Here is a 14,872-nt window from a genome sequence, read left to right on the forward strand (position 1 = left end):
AGATACCTGGAGGGAGGTTGGAAAGAAGGCAGAGCCAGGCTCTCCTCACTGGGCACACAGGAGGCCTCATCAGAGCATACAGAGAAACTCCTTTACTGGGGGGTGAGCAAGGACAGGTTGCCCAGGGGGACTGTGTGGAGTCTTCACCATTAGAGACATTTAAAAGCTGCTTGGACATGGTCCAGGGCAACAAGCCCTGCCCTGCCAGGCAGGCTGGACCAGATGACCTCCAGAGGTCCTTTCCCAGGCAAAGATTTGTGATGCTTGTCCTTTCAGCATTTTTCTTCATTAGTTCATCTAAAGTTATATTAAAGTCTTCTAGGAATAAGCTCTAACACAACTCACTGTAAGCCTAAGCAGCATCTGCCTAAACCTGCTTTTAGCTATATGTAGTGTCTTCTGTGCTGCATTCCCTCTCCTTGAAACTAGAAGACTTGAGGGAAGGGTTAAGGGTGATCTGGAGTCTCCTTGTATCAGCATCTCTAAATTGCTTATGCCTGTGCTTCATCCTGCAGCCAGCTGCAGGGACGCACTCGCAGTGCACGCTGCCTGCTGGTTGCTCAGCAGACACCTGAATGGATGCAGGTTCAGCAGCTGTCTTCAGTGCCTCAGACACTGTGAAGGATTATTGTAGATGAATGGGAGTTTTTAAAGTAAATTTGCATAAAAACCAGGAATAAAATAGAGTGAAGTGTTATGGGCACTGATAACTGGCCTTAGTAAATTTTCCTTTTAGTGCAGCATTAATGGCATCTTCGTAATTACTTCCACATTCTGACTGAGGCAGGTACAAAACCCATGTGCTTGTATTTCTCTCCTTTTCCCAAACTGTTTGGCTGGCCTACATCTTCTGCCATGCACCGTTTCCTTGGTCTAGAGTGAAGACTTACAGATCTTGTTGAAAAGTGATTGTGATCCTTCATGCTCCCAAAGAGCCAGAGTCTTTGGTCTGGTGGGCTGATGTCAGTGTTCAGTGGTGCAAAGGGCTCCCAAGTCAACAAACCCACTAGCTTTTGGATTTCTTATAAAGAGAATTGAGAAGATTGCTCTATAATGGGATCTTAGTCCTGGAAGGTGAGTGGTTCAAAAAACAAGTTCTTCCAAATAATGAAGTTCCTTTTGCAGCAAAGAAAAGGTGAAGGTGATGTTGTGACAGCAAGTACTAAAGTGAAGTGTCCAGCACGTATTAAAGTGAGGTGTCCAGGATTTGTTCCTTTTATGAATAAATGGGAACTAAATGCAGTGTGTCTGGTACTTCCTTCATCTCCCATCCTTCAGCAATCAAATGATTGCTGAATTACAGAGCTGCTGTCAGGGAGTGGGTCTGGGATGTAGCTGAGTTGGTATGTAAACATCACAGCTTGCCCTGGGTCTTGCTGAAGTGTTTCTGCCTGGACTATTGGAAGAACTCCTTTGTTTAAGAAAATGAGGGACAGGAGTTTCCTTTTTGAGGAAACAGTCTGTGTACTTCAATGACTACAAGTTTAAGGAGCTTTTAAAAGACAACGTATTGACATTCTTTATCTGCATGCTGCTGCAAGGCATTTCCTCCTTGTTAAAATCAGTGTCACTGAATTGGATAAACTTGCAGCATTTTCTCCTTTTATTAATGTTTTGCTAGCAGCAAGCAATACCAGATGCCAAAGGTCATGGTGTGCTAGCAAGCTGTGAGTTTTACTGGAATTCTTCCTTAGACCCACCTTGTAAAGGACAAGTCAGGGATCTCTGGACAACCAGACTTGAACTGGTTACATTGATCAAATTATCTTTTGATGGAAAAAATAGGCCTAATTTCAGAATTTGTAAAAATGTGTTGAAAGAAACCCTGACTAGATAGACATCTGCTTGGTCAGTAATGCTGTAGGAAACTTACCTTCTAAGACCCAGGGTTTTCTTCTTAAACATTTAGGGTTTTTTTAAGAATTACTATATTTTTGGGATTTTATACTTCTTGTAGTGAAAATTTCTAGGCACTTGTGAAAAATCATGGTACGCTTTGGAGTACCATCCATTGGGATAGAAAGATAGGAGTTGAGGATTGAAATACAATTCTTCCATTTCCTATGAAGTTTCACATGAATTTGCACAACCGTCTGATACTGGGGCAGTTAAACATTGCTTGTTAGAAACAGGCCTTAACCTTTCCTCTTGCTTCTGGAGATTACTCTGATTTGGTGATAGAGTCAGAAATACTTGAATGTCAAATTGCAGATTGATCAGAAGAACATTTTTCTGATCTTTACAAATACATTTGTGGCTTTACCAGAATAGACATAATCAGAAACCTAATCTAAAAATCAGCAAACCAGAAGGAACTTGGGCAAAATTACTTTGACATGAATGAATCTGTTGGTTACCTTTTCATTGTTTGTCTGTTTTACAAACTGTTTGTAAAGTAGTGCCTATACACATATCAGAGGAAAAGGTGAAATGGTCATGAATGAACTGGGTAATGTGGCATTTACTTGGGCTGAACTATCCTCATGTCCTCCAGAGAGCCAACCTTGTGGAGTGCTAGCCATTAAAAACCAGATCAAATCTCAGACAAAATCCAATGCTTAAACAATTGTCTTCAGCATTTAACAAAAGAGTGCTTGATACCATACCTGCTAAAGATCACATAACCCAAATAAAGCCCATAACATAATTAAATAGAAATGGAAATACTGTGGGATCTACAAACAGGTGTGCCAACTGTGCATCCTGTGGGGAAAAGGCATACCCAAATTCCATCAGGTACAGAGCACCCCAGCTCTTGTGGGAGATCAGGGAGCTTCCAAGCTGAATCCTTAGGAGTAACTCTGAATTTATCTCATTCCATGCCAGTAGTAAAAAATCGAGCCTGGTACATTCAGAAGTTGACCTCTTGCCCAGTAGCACAAACAGTGTTTTACTTCTGTCAACAACATTCAGAGAGGATATGGCAGAGTAGGGAAAATAAATTATGTATCAGTAGCATAGGGGAGAGAGTATGTTTACAGAGTGGGAGAGGGTCAAGGAAAACAAACCACAAAGATAGTAAAGGTCATGGTTATCTTTTATTTTTCAGAACAACAGAGTTTATGGAGAACTGTTTTGTGTCTGATCTAATTTTGTTGGGATTTTTTTAGAGAAAAATGTCATCATCTCTGTTGCTGATTGATGACTCAATCCTGCTAAGGTCTGAGCTGTTTTTTACCTCTGTGATTGCTACAGTATAGGATCCCAGAATGGATTGGGTTGGAAGAGACCTTAAAGACCATCTCATTCCACCCCCATGCCATGGGCAGGGACACCTTCCACTAGACCAGGTTGGACACTTCCAGGGACAGTGCACACACAGCTTCTCTGGGCTCCCTGTGCCAGGGCCTCCCACCCCTCATCCCAATAGTCCATCTAACCCTGCTCTGTGTTAGTGTGAAGCCGTTCCCCCTTGTCCTGTCACTTCAGTTTCTGATGTAGAGTCCCTCTCCAGCTTCCTTGTAGCCCCTTCAGATACTGGAACGTGCTCTGAGGTCTCCACACAACCTTCCCTTCACCAGGCTGCACAGCCACAGCTTTCTCAGCCTTCCTCCATAGGGCAGAAGCTCTAGTCCTTATATCAGCTTTGTGGCATCCTCTGGACTTGCTCCAACAGTTCCTTCCCCTTAGGATAGTCATCACAACCCCTCACTTTATTTTTTAAAGCTACCTACAGAATAGTATTGACATAAGTATTAGTACTGTTCTCAGACTTCCTTTTCCTTCTACAGTCTTTAAGAACTGTGGAATTGTCATTCTCAGTCACCCAGGTCTGCCTCATCCAGCATCTTGTAGCTAAAAATTATCAGCAGCAGCTTCTGAGAGGGATAAAAACCTTATGCTGCACAGGTGGTCAATATGTCCTCATCATCCTGCTCCCAAGTAGTTTTAAGATTGATTTAAGTGTTGAAAGAAACTGTCTGCCAGGATGAGAGAATATGGCTTCAAGTTCGGCCAGAGCAGGTTTCATTTTATTTATTTTATTTATTTATTAGGGAATTTTTTTTCTCTGAAAGGGTGATTAGGCATTGGAGCAGACTGCCCTGGGCAGTGATGGAGTCACCATCCTTGAAAGAAATGTGTGCATGTGGCACTTGGGGATGAGATTTAATGGTGAACACAGCAATGCTGAGTTCTCAGTTGGACTCGATGATCTTTCTTAAAGGAATCTTCCAATCTTAATGATCCTCTGTGATTCTGTGAAATACTTTGACAGCCTTCCAAAGTGAGCATCATTTCCCAGTTCCTTGGCAGTCATGTGGGTGATACAACAGTTCCTAACAAGCTCCTGGCTAGTGCAGTCCCACTGGTAATATGTGTAAAAGCAGTGGAGTCCCATCCCACCAGCTTTTTAACAACTAGAGAACAGTCTATCTAGAAATTATATGTAAATTTGCATACCTAGCCTAAAAAGAGACATGTTGTAGATTGTTTCTGAGGATCCCATCTTGGGAATTCTCAAAATTCAGCCATTACCTGCTCAAACACAGCTTGAGAAGAATAGGACATAATTTGATAAAAAGATACTTGCTTCCTTTGGGCAGAGCTATATTAGTAATCCAAAATGATGAGAGAAGAGAGACTTTGATACTAAATTTATCTCCAGGTGTGACCTGCCACAGCTGCTGAGACACAAATTATTGATCTGGCCCTGTGACCAGGAAGCCTTCTGTTCCTTCTGCTTGTGGAAAGCAGTTTTGTCCAAAGTGCAATAAATACAGCAGAAGTGAGCCAGAATTTGCAAAGTTCATCTGACCAGGGTATTTACTGAATTAACTTAAATACTATGTTGTCTTTCAGCATATTGATGTGTAACTGTTTAAAAAGAATATTCTAAAGAATAATCCTCTGAGGTTTTTTTGTTTCTGTTTCTCTGTTAATTAGTACTGAGTGTTATACAGTCTCACTTGAAAAAAAGCTGATGCTGATTGAAAGAAAATCTATTTATAGACAGGAGCTGAACAACAAGGTATATGTTACAAAAATGCTACAGAAGAACTGAGCATAAGCCAGACATCTTTCATTCAATGTCTTTACAAGGAAGAGCTATTGATTTTTTTTTTCAAACACTGATTAGTAGGGAACCTTGGCTTTTCTTGGATCACAATCCTACTTGGAGGGTTATAATATGTATGGAAAAAAAGGAGAGGAAAGGGATTGATGATGTGCATAAGATGTGTTGGCACAATGTGCTGTCAGATTTCACTGAAAGCAGGAATTTGGTAGGACATCAGTAATAACAGAACAGAGCTACGTGCTAGTTTTGCAGATCATTTCAAACCCAGGCTGATTGACCTCATCACTTTTGTGTATTCTGTATTTTTTGCCTGTTTGTGATTGGGTTTTAGAGGGATTAAAGTTATTATTCATATTCCCACGTGCATGTGTGGCATGTGGGAATAGAGAACTTTAAGGAATAAAATAAAAAATCATAGAGAACTTTAAGGAATAAAATAAAAAATACACAAAAAATCTGTTCCTTCAGCAAACACTTGGCTACTGAAATAATGTCATAACATCAGTAACATGCAGCTGGCAAGTCAGGGCTTAAATTTATGGCTTTTCAGGATTAAGAGGCAGATTACTGAGGGTACCTCCAACTCCAGATATCAGCAGATGTGTTTCACATCCTGGCTAAACAAGTGGTGAATGTCTGCATTGGCCTGGGAATTTTTACTTTCCATATAACTTATAGAAAAGTTTTTGTAACTAATCCTTAAGAAGCATGAGACACCAGATTTCCTGGGCATGATAATTTTAAATGTTGAAAGCATGTTTTGATTTTTTTTTCCCCTTTTCTTACTTTCCTTGGTACTTTGGATCTAGCTTTTTTTAGCTAGTGAGGAGATGAAGCACAGGCAGGACAAGGTGCTGCTAAATCAGCACTTTCAGCCTCCCCAGAGATGCAGATCTTTAAAATGGGCCAAGCAGATGAACCTGAACTGACTCTCCAGCACTGGTTTGTGTTGGAAGGGACTTTAAATCTCATCTCCTTCCAGCCCCTGCCATGGGTAGTGATACCTTCCACTAGAAAATGTAAATCATATTTCTATATATAAACACGTGATAAAACCCAACTTATGAGTTTAAGGTCAGAGATAAGCCTTTGGAAGTGAAGTACAGCATGAAAATTGCCTGCTCATGTACATAATGGTATATTCTTGATCCCACATAGTTCTTTTCTTTTGGGTTGTTTTGTTCCTGGGATCTCTGCCTGTTAGTGCACACAAGGAGTCATGCATATCTAATGAGCTGCTTTATTTTTTCTTTTTCTTTCCCCTTGCTGTTTTTGCTTTGTGTAACCCTGTGCCTTACTAGACACCATTCAGATCAGGATTTGAGGCTGGAGTTATTATTCTTCTATTTGGCATTTCTGCAGGACTCATCACTGCAGTATTTCAGTGCTTCAGATGTTAATTGATTTTCATAACACCCCACTGAGATGGGGAATTATTATTAACCAGGGAAATGGAGCACAAGGAGATTGAGGTCAGAAGTGCTGCCCAGTTTGAATGCCAGCTTTGAGACACCTGTTATCCAGTTTATTACTTATTCAGTAGTCACATTAAACTCTTGAATTCCTTTGATTGCAACTGCAATTCTGCATCTCTCCATACTGAGTCAGAAGTTGGAATGCAGGCAGCACAGTAAGGAAAACTCAGCTGAGTACTTTTGGCATTTTTTGCATTAGGGATGTGCCTGTTTTAATGAAAGTAATTTTGGGCAAAAGTGGGGTAAGTGTTGAGTCTCATCACAACACTGAGATGTTATTCCCCAAGAGATTTTTCTTTCTTAATAAATTTTTCTGGCTGATACAATGTTTATTCTTCAGTTTTGGAACAAAATAAACAAGGCTCTACCTCCAGGAGTCTCTTCTGTTCCCTAATTGTAATTCATCATCAGAATGGCTCCAGTGACTCCAAAAAGAGGTTCTTTTTGGAGTGTGCATGAGATGTTCTTAATTAAAAAATTCCTGAAATGAATGCATAAAGATTGCCCTGTATTTCTTTATTGAGATTGCTTATGTATCCCTATTTTACTTTGAACATTTATTCAACATAAACAGTTTTCTGTTCTCTTTGTTTTATTTCTCTGTTGATCTGCCTTCTGGCATCAAGTGCCCAAATTCAGCAGCTTCTTGATAGGTGGAAATGGCAGGAGTGTCAAGGAGTCAGCATTGCTCCACTGCAGAAATTCAGCTGTTCTAGAAGAGACAACTGGAGGCAGAGCTTGTTCAGTAGCATGGCAGCTGTCACAGCATTGACATATGAAGAGAATTCTTTTCCTCAGTAAAATATTTTCTCTGAGTTGGCAGGAATTTTAGAAGTAAGACCATTAGAGCCCTGAATGCCTTGATAGCCATCTCACCTTAGCTTTTTTCCCTGATAAACTAACTAATCATGACTTTCAGAAGAAGAAAAATGGTCTGAAAACCTATAAACTCATGTGCTTTGGTACTTGAGAGCAGTGCTATCTACAACTCTACCTGGAAAAAGATGGAAACTTAACTAAAGTATTTTTGATATATTTTAAGATGTAATTCTAAACTGATCTTCTCTCTAGACTGATTACTTGTTTTCTTCCTCTATGGGTTTATTGTATTTAAAAAGAAAGGTTGTATTTAGAGAATGAATTAATTGTCCAGTCTTTGCATGTAAATCTTATTTTGGGCCCATTTAATTATTTTCCTCCAGGTTTTTTAGATGCAGCTTTCATTAATAGGGCTGAATGAAGACTGCTTCAGGCTCCTTTTAACTCAATAAAAGTTCTTATGCATTTAGGCCTTTATACAAATATTTTTAGCCCTAAGTTGGGCATTCTCCTTGCCAACTTCTGTGTGCAGTTGCACTTTGGCTTCCCCAGTCAAGACAAGGGAAATACTGGGCAGTCAAGCACAATGTCTCATCTTGACTAGGAAACCTTGTGTGTGCTGGATGTGGTGATTTTCCTGAAACTTCCCCTGGATCTTCTCAGGTTCATGCTGAAAAATGTGTGTAACAGATTTCTGTAATAGATTCTGTAACTTTGCTGGTAGATCTTACATGCTGTTGCAGCATTTAATTTTCTCAAAATTTAACTGCATGGTCAGATGGATCTATGAGGCAGAGTGCAGTTCTCCAGCCTCTCTGGTATTTGGAAGCCATTTAAATGAAAAGAATCATTAAAGAAGTCTGATTAGAGAACTGCTTGTTATAATGTTTTGTTATTAGTCTGTGTTTGTTTGTGATTTAGACAGTATGGTTAATTTTGGTTGCTGATGGCTGCACAGTGCTTAGATGTCCTGAGAATAATTATGATAACACAGCGAAAGCATAAAAATGTGTTTATTTTCTCCAGTGGCACCAGTTGGCATAATGAAAACATCGCTTTTCTTTGTAAACTTTTTTTCATAGCATATAAAAATGTGCCTGGCATTTTAGAGGGCTGGAACACCTCTCCTGTGAGGAAAGGATGGATGAGAGAGCCAGGGGTGTTCAGCCTGGTGAAGAGAAGGATCCAGGGAGCCTCAGAGCCTCTTCCAGTGCCTGAAGGGGCTCCAAAAGAGCTGAAGAGGCACTTTGGAAAAGGACCTGGAATGACAGGACACAGGGAATGGCTTCCCACTGCCAGAGGGCAGGGTGAGGTGGGATTTTGGGAGGAAATGCTTTTCCTGTGAGGCCCTGGCAGAGGTTGCCTATAAAAGCTGTGGCTGCCCCATCTCTGCATCCCTGGAAGTGTCCAAGGCCAGGCTGGATGGGGCTTGGAGCAAGCTGGGCCAGTGGAAAATGTCTCTGCCCATGGCAGGAGGGTGGAATTGGATGAGCTTTAGGGTCCTTTCCAACCCAAACCATTCTGGGCTTCCGTGGCTTCACAAAATCCTGTTGCTGTCTGATATAGATGTATTAATGTCAAGCAAAGGGAAAGCCACAGCTGAGATCACTGAACATGAGAATATTGTAATTGGATAAATTAATGATAGCCAAGATTCAGAGAAGCCATCAGCTTTAGGGAGACAACACAAAGTGATATTTTAACTTCTTGCAGCCATTTCCTTAGCTGCCACTGAAGGGAATGAGAAATGCAGCAGTGGCTGGGGTAGGATCATCTCCCCTGGAGTGACTCCCTGGGGTGTTTTGGCTACAGAGGGATCCACAAGGGAACTGGAGCTGGGAATTGCTGCAGACTTCTGGCTAAGCCCACCTGGCAGCTGCATTGCTGTGTGGCACAGGCTCACTGTGGAGACTTGATGGAAGTATAAAACAACTGAAATTCGGAAGATTACCTGGTTGCTGACTCCAGCAGGTGTAAATAAGCATTTTTACGGAGAATCCTGGTTAACAAGACACAATCTGAGAGCTTAGAAGTTTTTCTATAACAGAAATACTCTGTTTTCAAGATAAAAGTTATTTGTAAGGGATTTATATTCCAAGTTACAGGTGAAGGTTTTGTTGGTTTTTCCTTTAGGATTACAAAGGTAATGGAGAAAAGCACCATTTGATATTTGCCAGCCTAAAGGTACAGCTCACTGGAACCTGAAGATAATGAACTGTTGTAGTTCCTGCTCTGACATTTTGATACAACTTCCTCATCCACACAGTGGTGTTCTGTAGGTCTGTCTGCAGTGATTCCCATCATTTTATAGAAATCCTTTATGAATTTTTAATTAACACTTTTTATGGTAGATTCATACATACAGCATTTCAAATTAGTAGCTTTAACCTTACAAGATAGAGACAGCCTAATTTTTTTGTTTTGCTTTTGTTTTGTTTTTGGTTTTTTTACTGCCAGAGCAATACAGTTAGCATATGATCTGTGGTAAAAAACAATTAAACAACTGGCAATTTCCTCTGAGTTCTAAAGCTGAACCTTAAATCTGCAGGACAGAAAACATGCCATGTTGCTCTTGTTCAGCTGTCAAACTATGCTGCATAAGAGACTACCAAGGATTTTCATTTTCTTCTCAAAGCAATTTTGGAGAAGTCAGTAAAGCAGCTATCTAATGTATCCATGCTGAGTACATGTTGACTTTTCTATTATGTTACGTTTAATTATACAGTTAATGGGTTAATGTGTCAGGATTTTTCTCTTTTTTTTTTTTTTCCAGGATTCTGCTCAGGAGAGTGTCATCAAACGAGATATCCATCGCACCTATCCAGCACATGATTATTTTAAGGATACAGAAGGAGATGGTCAGGAATCTCTGTACAAAATCTGTAAGGTACAGTCAGTACTCTGAATTTTAAAGCCTGTTCCATATTTTGTGTGACTTTCCTTTGCCCTGCTAACCCTGTTCTGGTCCAAGTTGTTAATCATTAAGATTTTAAAGCTTTGTTTAGATTGCATATGGAGACTGCATTACTTTTTTTTCTGCATTATCTTTTACAGCCTTGCATTTGGTACCTCCTAAGGTGCAGGTGAGAAGAGGCTCAGGCTGGCTTGAGCCTCCACCTCCTCTTCAGAGGGAGTGGTGTAGGAGCTTCTCTTTTGCTCTGAGTGGAGAGATTTGCAGAGGAGGAGAAACAAACCCTCTGCTGTGAGGTTAAACAAGAATGTCTGTAGATAATTACCTGGAGAAAAGTTTGCTGAGCATTCCACAAGCAATGTGTGAGCAGAGCTTTTCACTCAGAGCTGCCAGATCACTTCCAATGGAAAAAAAAACTCTTTAAATTTTCCAATTGGCACGTGGGAAAGTTGAGGGACTAAGTCAGTAGATTTGTCCATTTTGTACAGACAGATTTCTGTTGTTTAAGAGAGATCCAGAAGGTAAAATATTGCAGTCAGTTTTTGTTTCACTTTTTTTTCCTAAAATTCATGACATGTAGAATATTCTATAGACTATTATATAACATAGAATTCATTCTGTTTATGTAGAATGAATTCTTGCCTTAGACAAAGCCATTTCCCTTTCCTTTCCTTTCCTCTTCCTTGTTGCTGTTTCCACCTCTTGCTTATTGCTAGAAACGATGGAGTTGTCATAGCAAGCAGAAAAAAGTGTTCATCCTTTGGGGTATAATGACACATTTTCCTGTTCCCCAGATAAATTCTGTGGTGGTACAACTTGATGACTATTTAATGAAATTGATGACTATTAAATACAGCTGCTTAGGTACTGGGATTTAATATTGTGAGCAATTCACATTTTAAAAGAAGTACAAAATTAGGGAATAAAGAGAACTTTCAACCAATGGTAGTGACTTCTTCCTAATCTTGAAAGGCTCTAGAGGACTACAGGAAACATTTCCTGTGCCAATCTATGAAAAGAATAAAAATCCAGGTAATTGTAGGGTTGTCACTTTGATGCCAGTTAAGTGAACAATGATGGAATAATTCAGTTTTTCAAGAATTAAATGTGAGACGTGTGTTATAGTGAAAGGCTGTGAGTTTACTGAAAATAGATCATGAAAAGCTAACACAAAAAGCCAGAAGTACAGGTTCCATTGGTGAAGGTCTTTTGATTGGAATTCTGTAGCTCCTGTAGCCTGCCAAGCTCAGGATGTAGAAATGCTGGGCAAGTTAGAGCATGAACAAGATACACATTAAGGAGTTAAAGACTGGCCAGCAGGCTCCTAAACAAGCACTGAATAAATGGATTTCAGTCAAAGCATTATGAATATCTCTTCTTCATTCCATGTACTCTGGTAAGTCACCTGGAAGAAACCAGAAAGTCCCATTCTCATGAAGATGTCTTGGTGACACAGAGAAAAAGGGGATGGTAAACAATGAGGTGTAAAGGATGTGGAGATGGATGAACCTCCTGTAGGAACAGTTTGACTTGAGCAACTCAGTGTTTTGCAGCTGCTTTTAGTTACAGTGTCCAGATTTAAGGACATCTATTCTACATTTGAAAGAATCTATAAAGTTCTGTGAGGATGATGAAAGAATTTGGAAACACTATTTGAAAGGAAAAAATCTTTTTAATTACAGCATATCTCAGTCTATTTTGTTTAATAAAGAACAAATGAAGGAGTGACTCTGTCTGAACTGGAAGCAACTTAGAAGAATTATCTGTCCAGCAGGCAGCTTCAGAGGGGCACAGATCTCAGACCTTCCTAGGTTGTTTCCTTTCTGTAGGAAATGTGAATAATTCTGCATGTTTTCTGTATCTGGGGCTTTTCCTTGCTCTCAAGGCCTCTGCTGCTCCTGCAGAGAAAGCTGCTGTTGCTGTTAATTCTCTTTTCTTGAAGGATCTTGGAACTCAGAAGTGGTGCATCCCTGACAAAGAGAAAGTCAGGGGAAAATGCCAGGAGGTGTGTATGGATGAACAGGATGCTCCTGGACAAATTCAAACACAAAAGGAAGCCTCCAGAGGGTGCAAACAAGGGCAGCTGGTCTGGTAGGAATACAGAGAAATTGTCCAAGCAGACAGGATCAGGTTTGGGAAACTAAAGCCCTGATAGAATTAAATCTGGTCATGGATATGAAGGGTGACAAGAAAATGCTCTATGGGTACCTCTGTGATATAACTAAGAGACAATGTGGGAGAAAATGTTCTTCCTGTCCAGAAGGAAAAGGCAAACCTGCTTACTCAGGACATGGACAAGGCTGAGGTATTTGATGACTTTTTTGTCTGTTTTCACTGGCAAGTGCTCCAACATCACTGCCAAGGCCACAGGAGGCAAAGGCAGGGACAGAGAGGATGAAAAAGTGCCCAGTGGAGGAGAATGTCAGGTTTGACATGATCCAAGGAGCCTGAAAGGCCACAGAACCTGATGAGATGCATCTGTGGCTCTGAGGGAACTGGCAGATGAAGTTGCTAAGCCACTGTCCATTGTATTTTAGTCATGGGCATCCTGTGAAGATCCCACTGAGTGAAAATGGGAAAACATAACTCCCATTTTTAAAAAGGCAAGAAGAGAAGGCTGCAGAGAGGCCTTAGAGCCCCTTCCAGCACCTAAAGGGGCTCCAGAAGAGCTGAAGAGGAACTTTGGAAAAGGACCTGGAGTGACAGGACACAGGGAATGGCTTCCCACTGCCAGAGGGCAGGGTGAGGTGGGGTATTGGGAAGAAATTCTTTTCCTGTGAGGGCTGTGAGGCCCTGGCAGAGGTTGCCCAGAGAAGCTGTGGCTGCCCCGTCCCTGCATCCCTGGAGGTGTCCAAGGCCAGGCTGGATGAGGCTTGGAGCAAGCTGGGCCAGTGGAATCTGGCTGTCCTGCCCATGGCAGGAGGGTGGAATTGGATGAACTTTAGGGTCCTTTCCAACCCAAACCATTCTGGATTCCGTGATCTTTGATCAGAGACCTCTCTGTGTCCAGCAAGTTGAGGGCTGCTCTTGCTGTGAAGCACTTTGTGTTTACCTGGAGTTTAATGGCCTCTGTCACCCAGCCACTTGTTCTTGATAGAACATATTCTGCACAGGAACTTTACAGTCACTTTTTAATTCCCTGCTCCAAAGAGCTTTGTCTCAGCAGCCTTTGTTACTGTGCTATTTTCATGTGTTCTTTAAGGTTTGTGAATATTTGCAGCACGTCTTTCTGCAGGGTTCTGTGAGGGACCCCACCTTCATTCTCTGGGTTAGAACTGACTTCATTCCTACCTTTGGCTTTCTCTCCTTTCATCAATTATTTGAGTGAGTAAGGGGATGGTATGTAGGAGCTCAGTTCCCTGAAAAGCCTTTGGGATCTTGGTGAAGGGTTTATAAGAATCCTGGTAATCTTAGTGACTCCCTCATTCTTTCATGTGCTCATAGGTTTAAAGAAGGATTTGGGAAGCATTGCTTTCTGGTAGAACAGCCATATCCAGTTTTCAACATGGAATTATTCATAAATTTACAGATTACACTGAAGGGTTTATACCTCCTTGCCAGTATTGAGATCAGACACAACTGCTGGGGAGATTTCCAGGCAGTAACTTCTCCTTCATCCTTGCAGAGTTTCCTTAAATGACTATGGCAGATATGTTTGGGTCTGACTGGACCTCGAGTTTATGATTAATAAACTGTTTCCTCCAGTCTATGGGTTTTCAAGAAATATTGTTAAAGCCTAATTAATCTGTTTATAAACTTGTAATTTCATTGGGAATAAAAGTAGTAATCTGTGTTGAAAGTAATAATGTGGCAGTTTTGTATTACTAGACTAACTTTTACCAGAGGTGCTGGGTACTTCTGCCCTTATTCTAATGTGAAAGCAAGAAGTTTGAAGAATAGGATTATTGAATATGGCTGGGAAGGGCCTGTCCTCAAGTGAGAGAGTAGAAAACTGAAGAGCATTTTCTTCATTCCCCACTGAAATGAGAGATGATCTGAGCTGTCAGATAAAAAGGAAAATCATTAAAAGCTCACTGCCTCATTTTAACAGGTCTGCCAGTTTTTGTTCCAACTCTTTATCTCCTCTTCAGAACAGTAGGAAATCAGGAAAGATGGGAACTTTTTCTGTTGCAGAACATTTATATGACAAAGTACCTAAAAATAAACTTCAAGACTGACAGTGGTGATAAGGAATGAAAAGAGTTTTAGATTTTAGACTGGAGATTTCACTTGAGGACACCACTTAAACTTGATGTTCACAGAGCAAATTTTGGGGAATCTTTGGGAAAACTGCTGCTTCTTGCCTGCTTTCTGTTTAAATACTCTGCAAATTCTAGCTGTGTTTAAAGAGCACACCTGAGTGTTACAATGCATAACTTGAGCAGAGCTCAGTGCCTGCCTCCATGCTCTGTCCATACTCACAGCCCGAGGCTCCAGGGAATCAGAGCACCTGGCAGAATTAATCCTCTCAGCTCTTGGGAGTGTGTGCAGTCCAGAATTTAACAGGAGATGTGTTTGCCCTAATTTTCTGATTAAAGTAACTCCTGTTTAACAAACAACCACTGTGACTTTAATGGGGTGAAGGGAGTGTGGTGTAGGAAATTCAGTCAGGTGAGCTGGGACTGGGCAGACTGGGAAAACAGACACAAA

At 40.8% G+C, this 14,872-nt stretch overlaps 1 protein-coding gene across 3 annotated transcripts in view; it reads left to right on the forward strand.

The window, feature by feature from the left end:
* RABGAP1L (RAB GTPase activating protein 1 like) overlaps positions 1 to 14,872 on the forward strand; it is a 230,906-nt gene that overhangs the window by 114,743 nt on the left and 101,291 nt on the right. For all 3 annotated transcript variants that reach the window (XM_021546018.3, XM_085586651.1, XM_085586650.1), the window contains exon 14: positions 10,085 to 10,198. In XM_021546018.3, the coding sequence (XP_021401693.3) occupies positions 10,085 to 10,198 (114 nt within the window). The remainder of the gene's footprint in view (positions 1 to 10,084; positions 10,199 to 14,872) is intronic.

Source organism: Lonchura striata, chromosome 8 (genome assembly GCF_050655825.1).
Source record: "Lonchura striata isolate lonStrDom1 chromosome 8, ASM5065582v1, whole genome shotgun sequence".
NCBI classification, from domain to species: domain Eukaryota; kingdom Metazoa; phylum Chordata; class Aves; order Passeriformes; family Estrildidae; genus Lonchura; species Lonchura striata.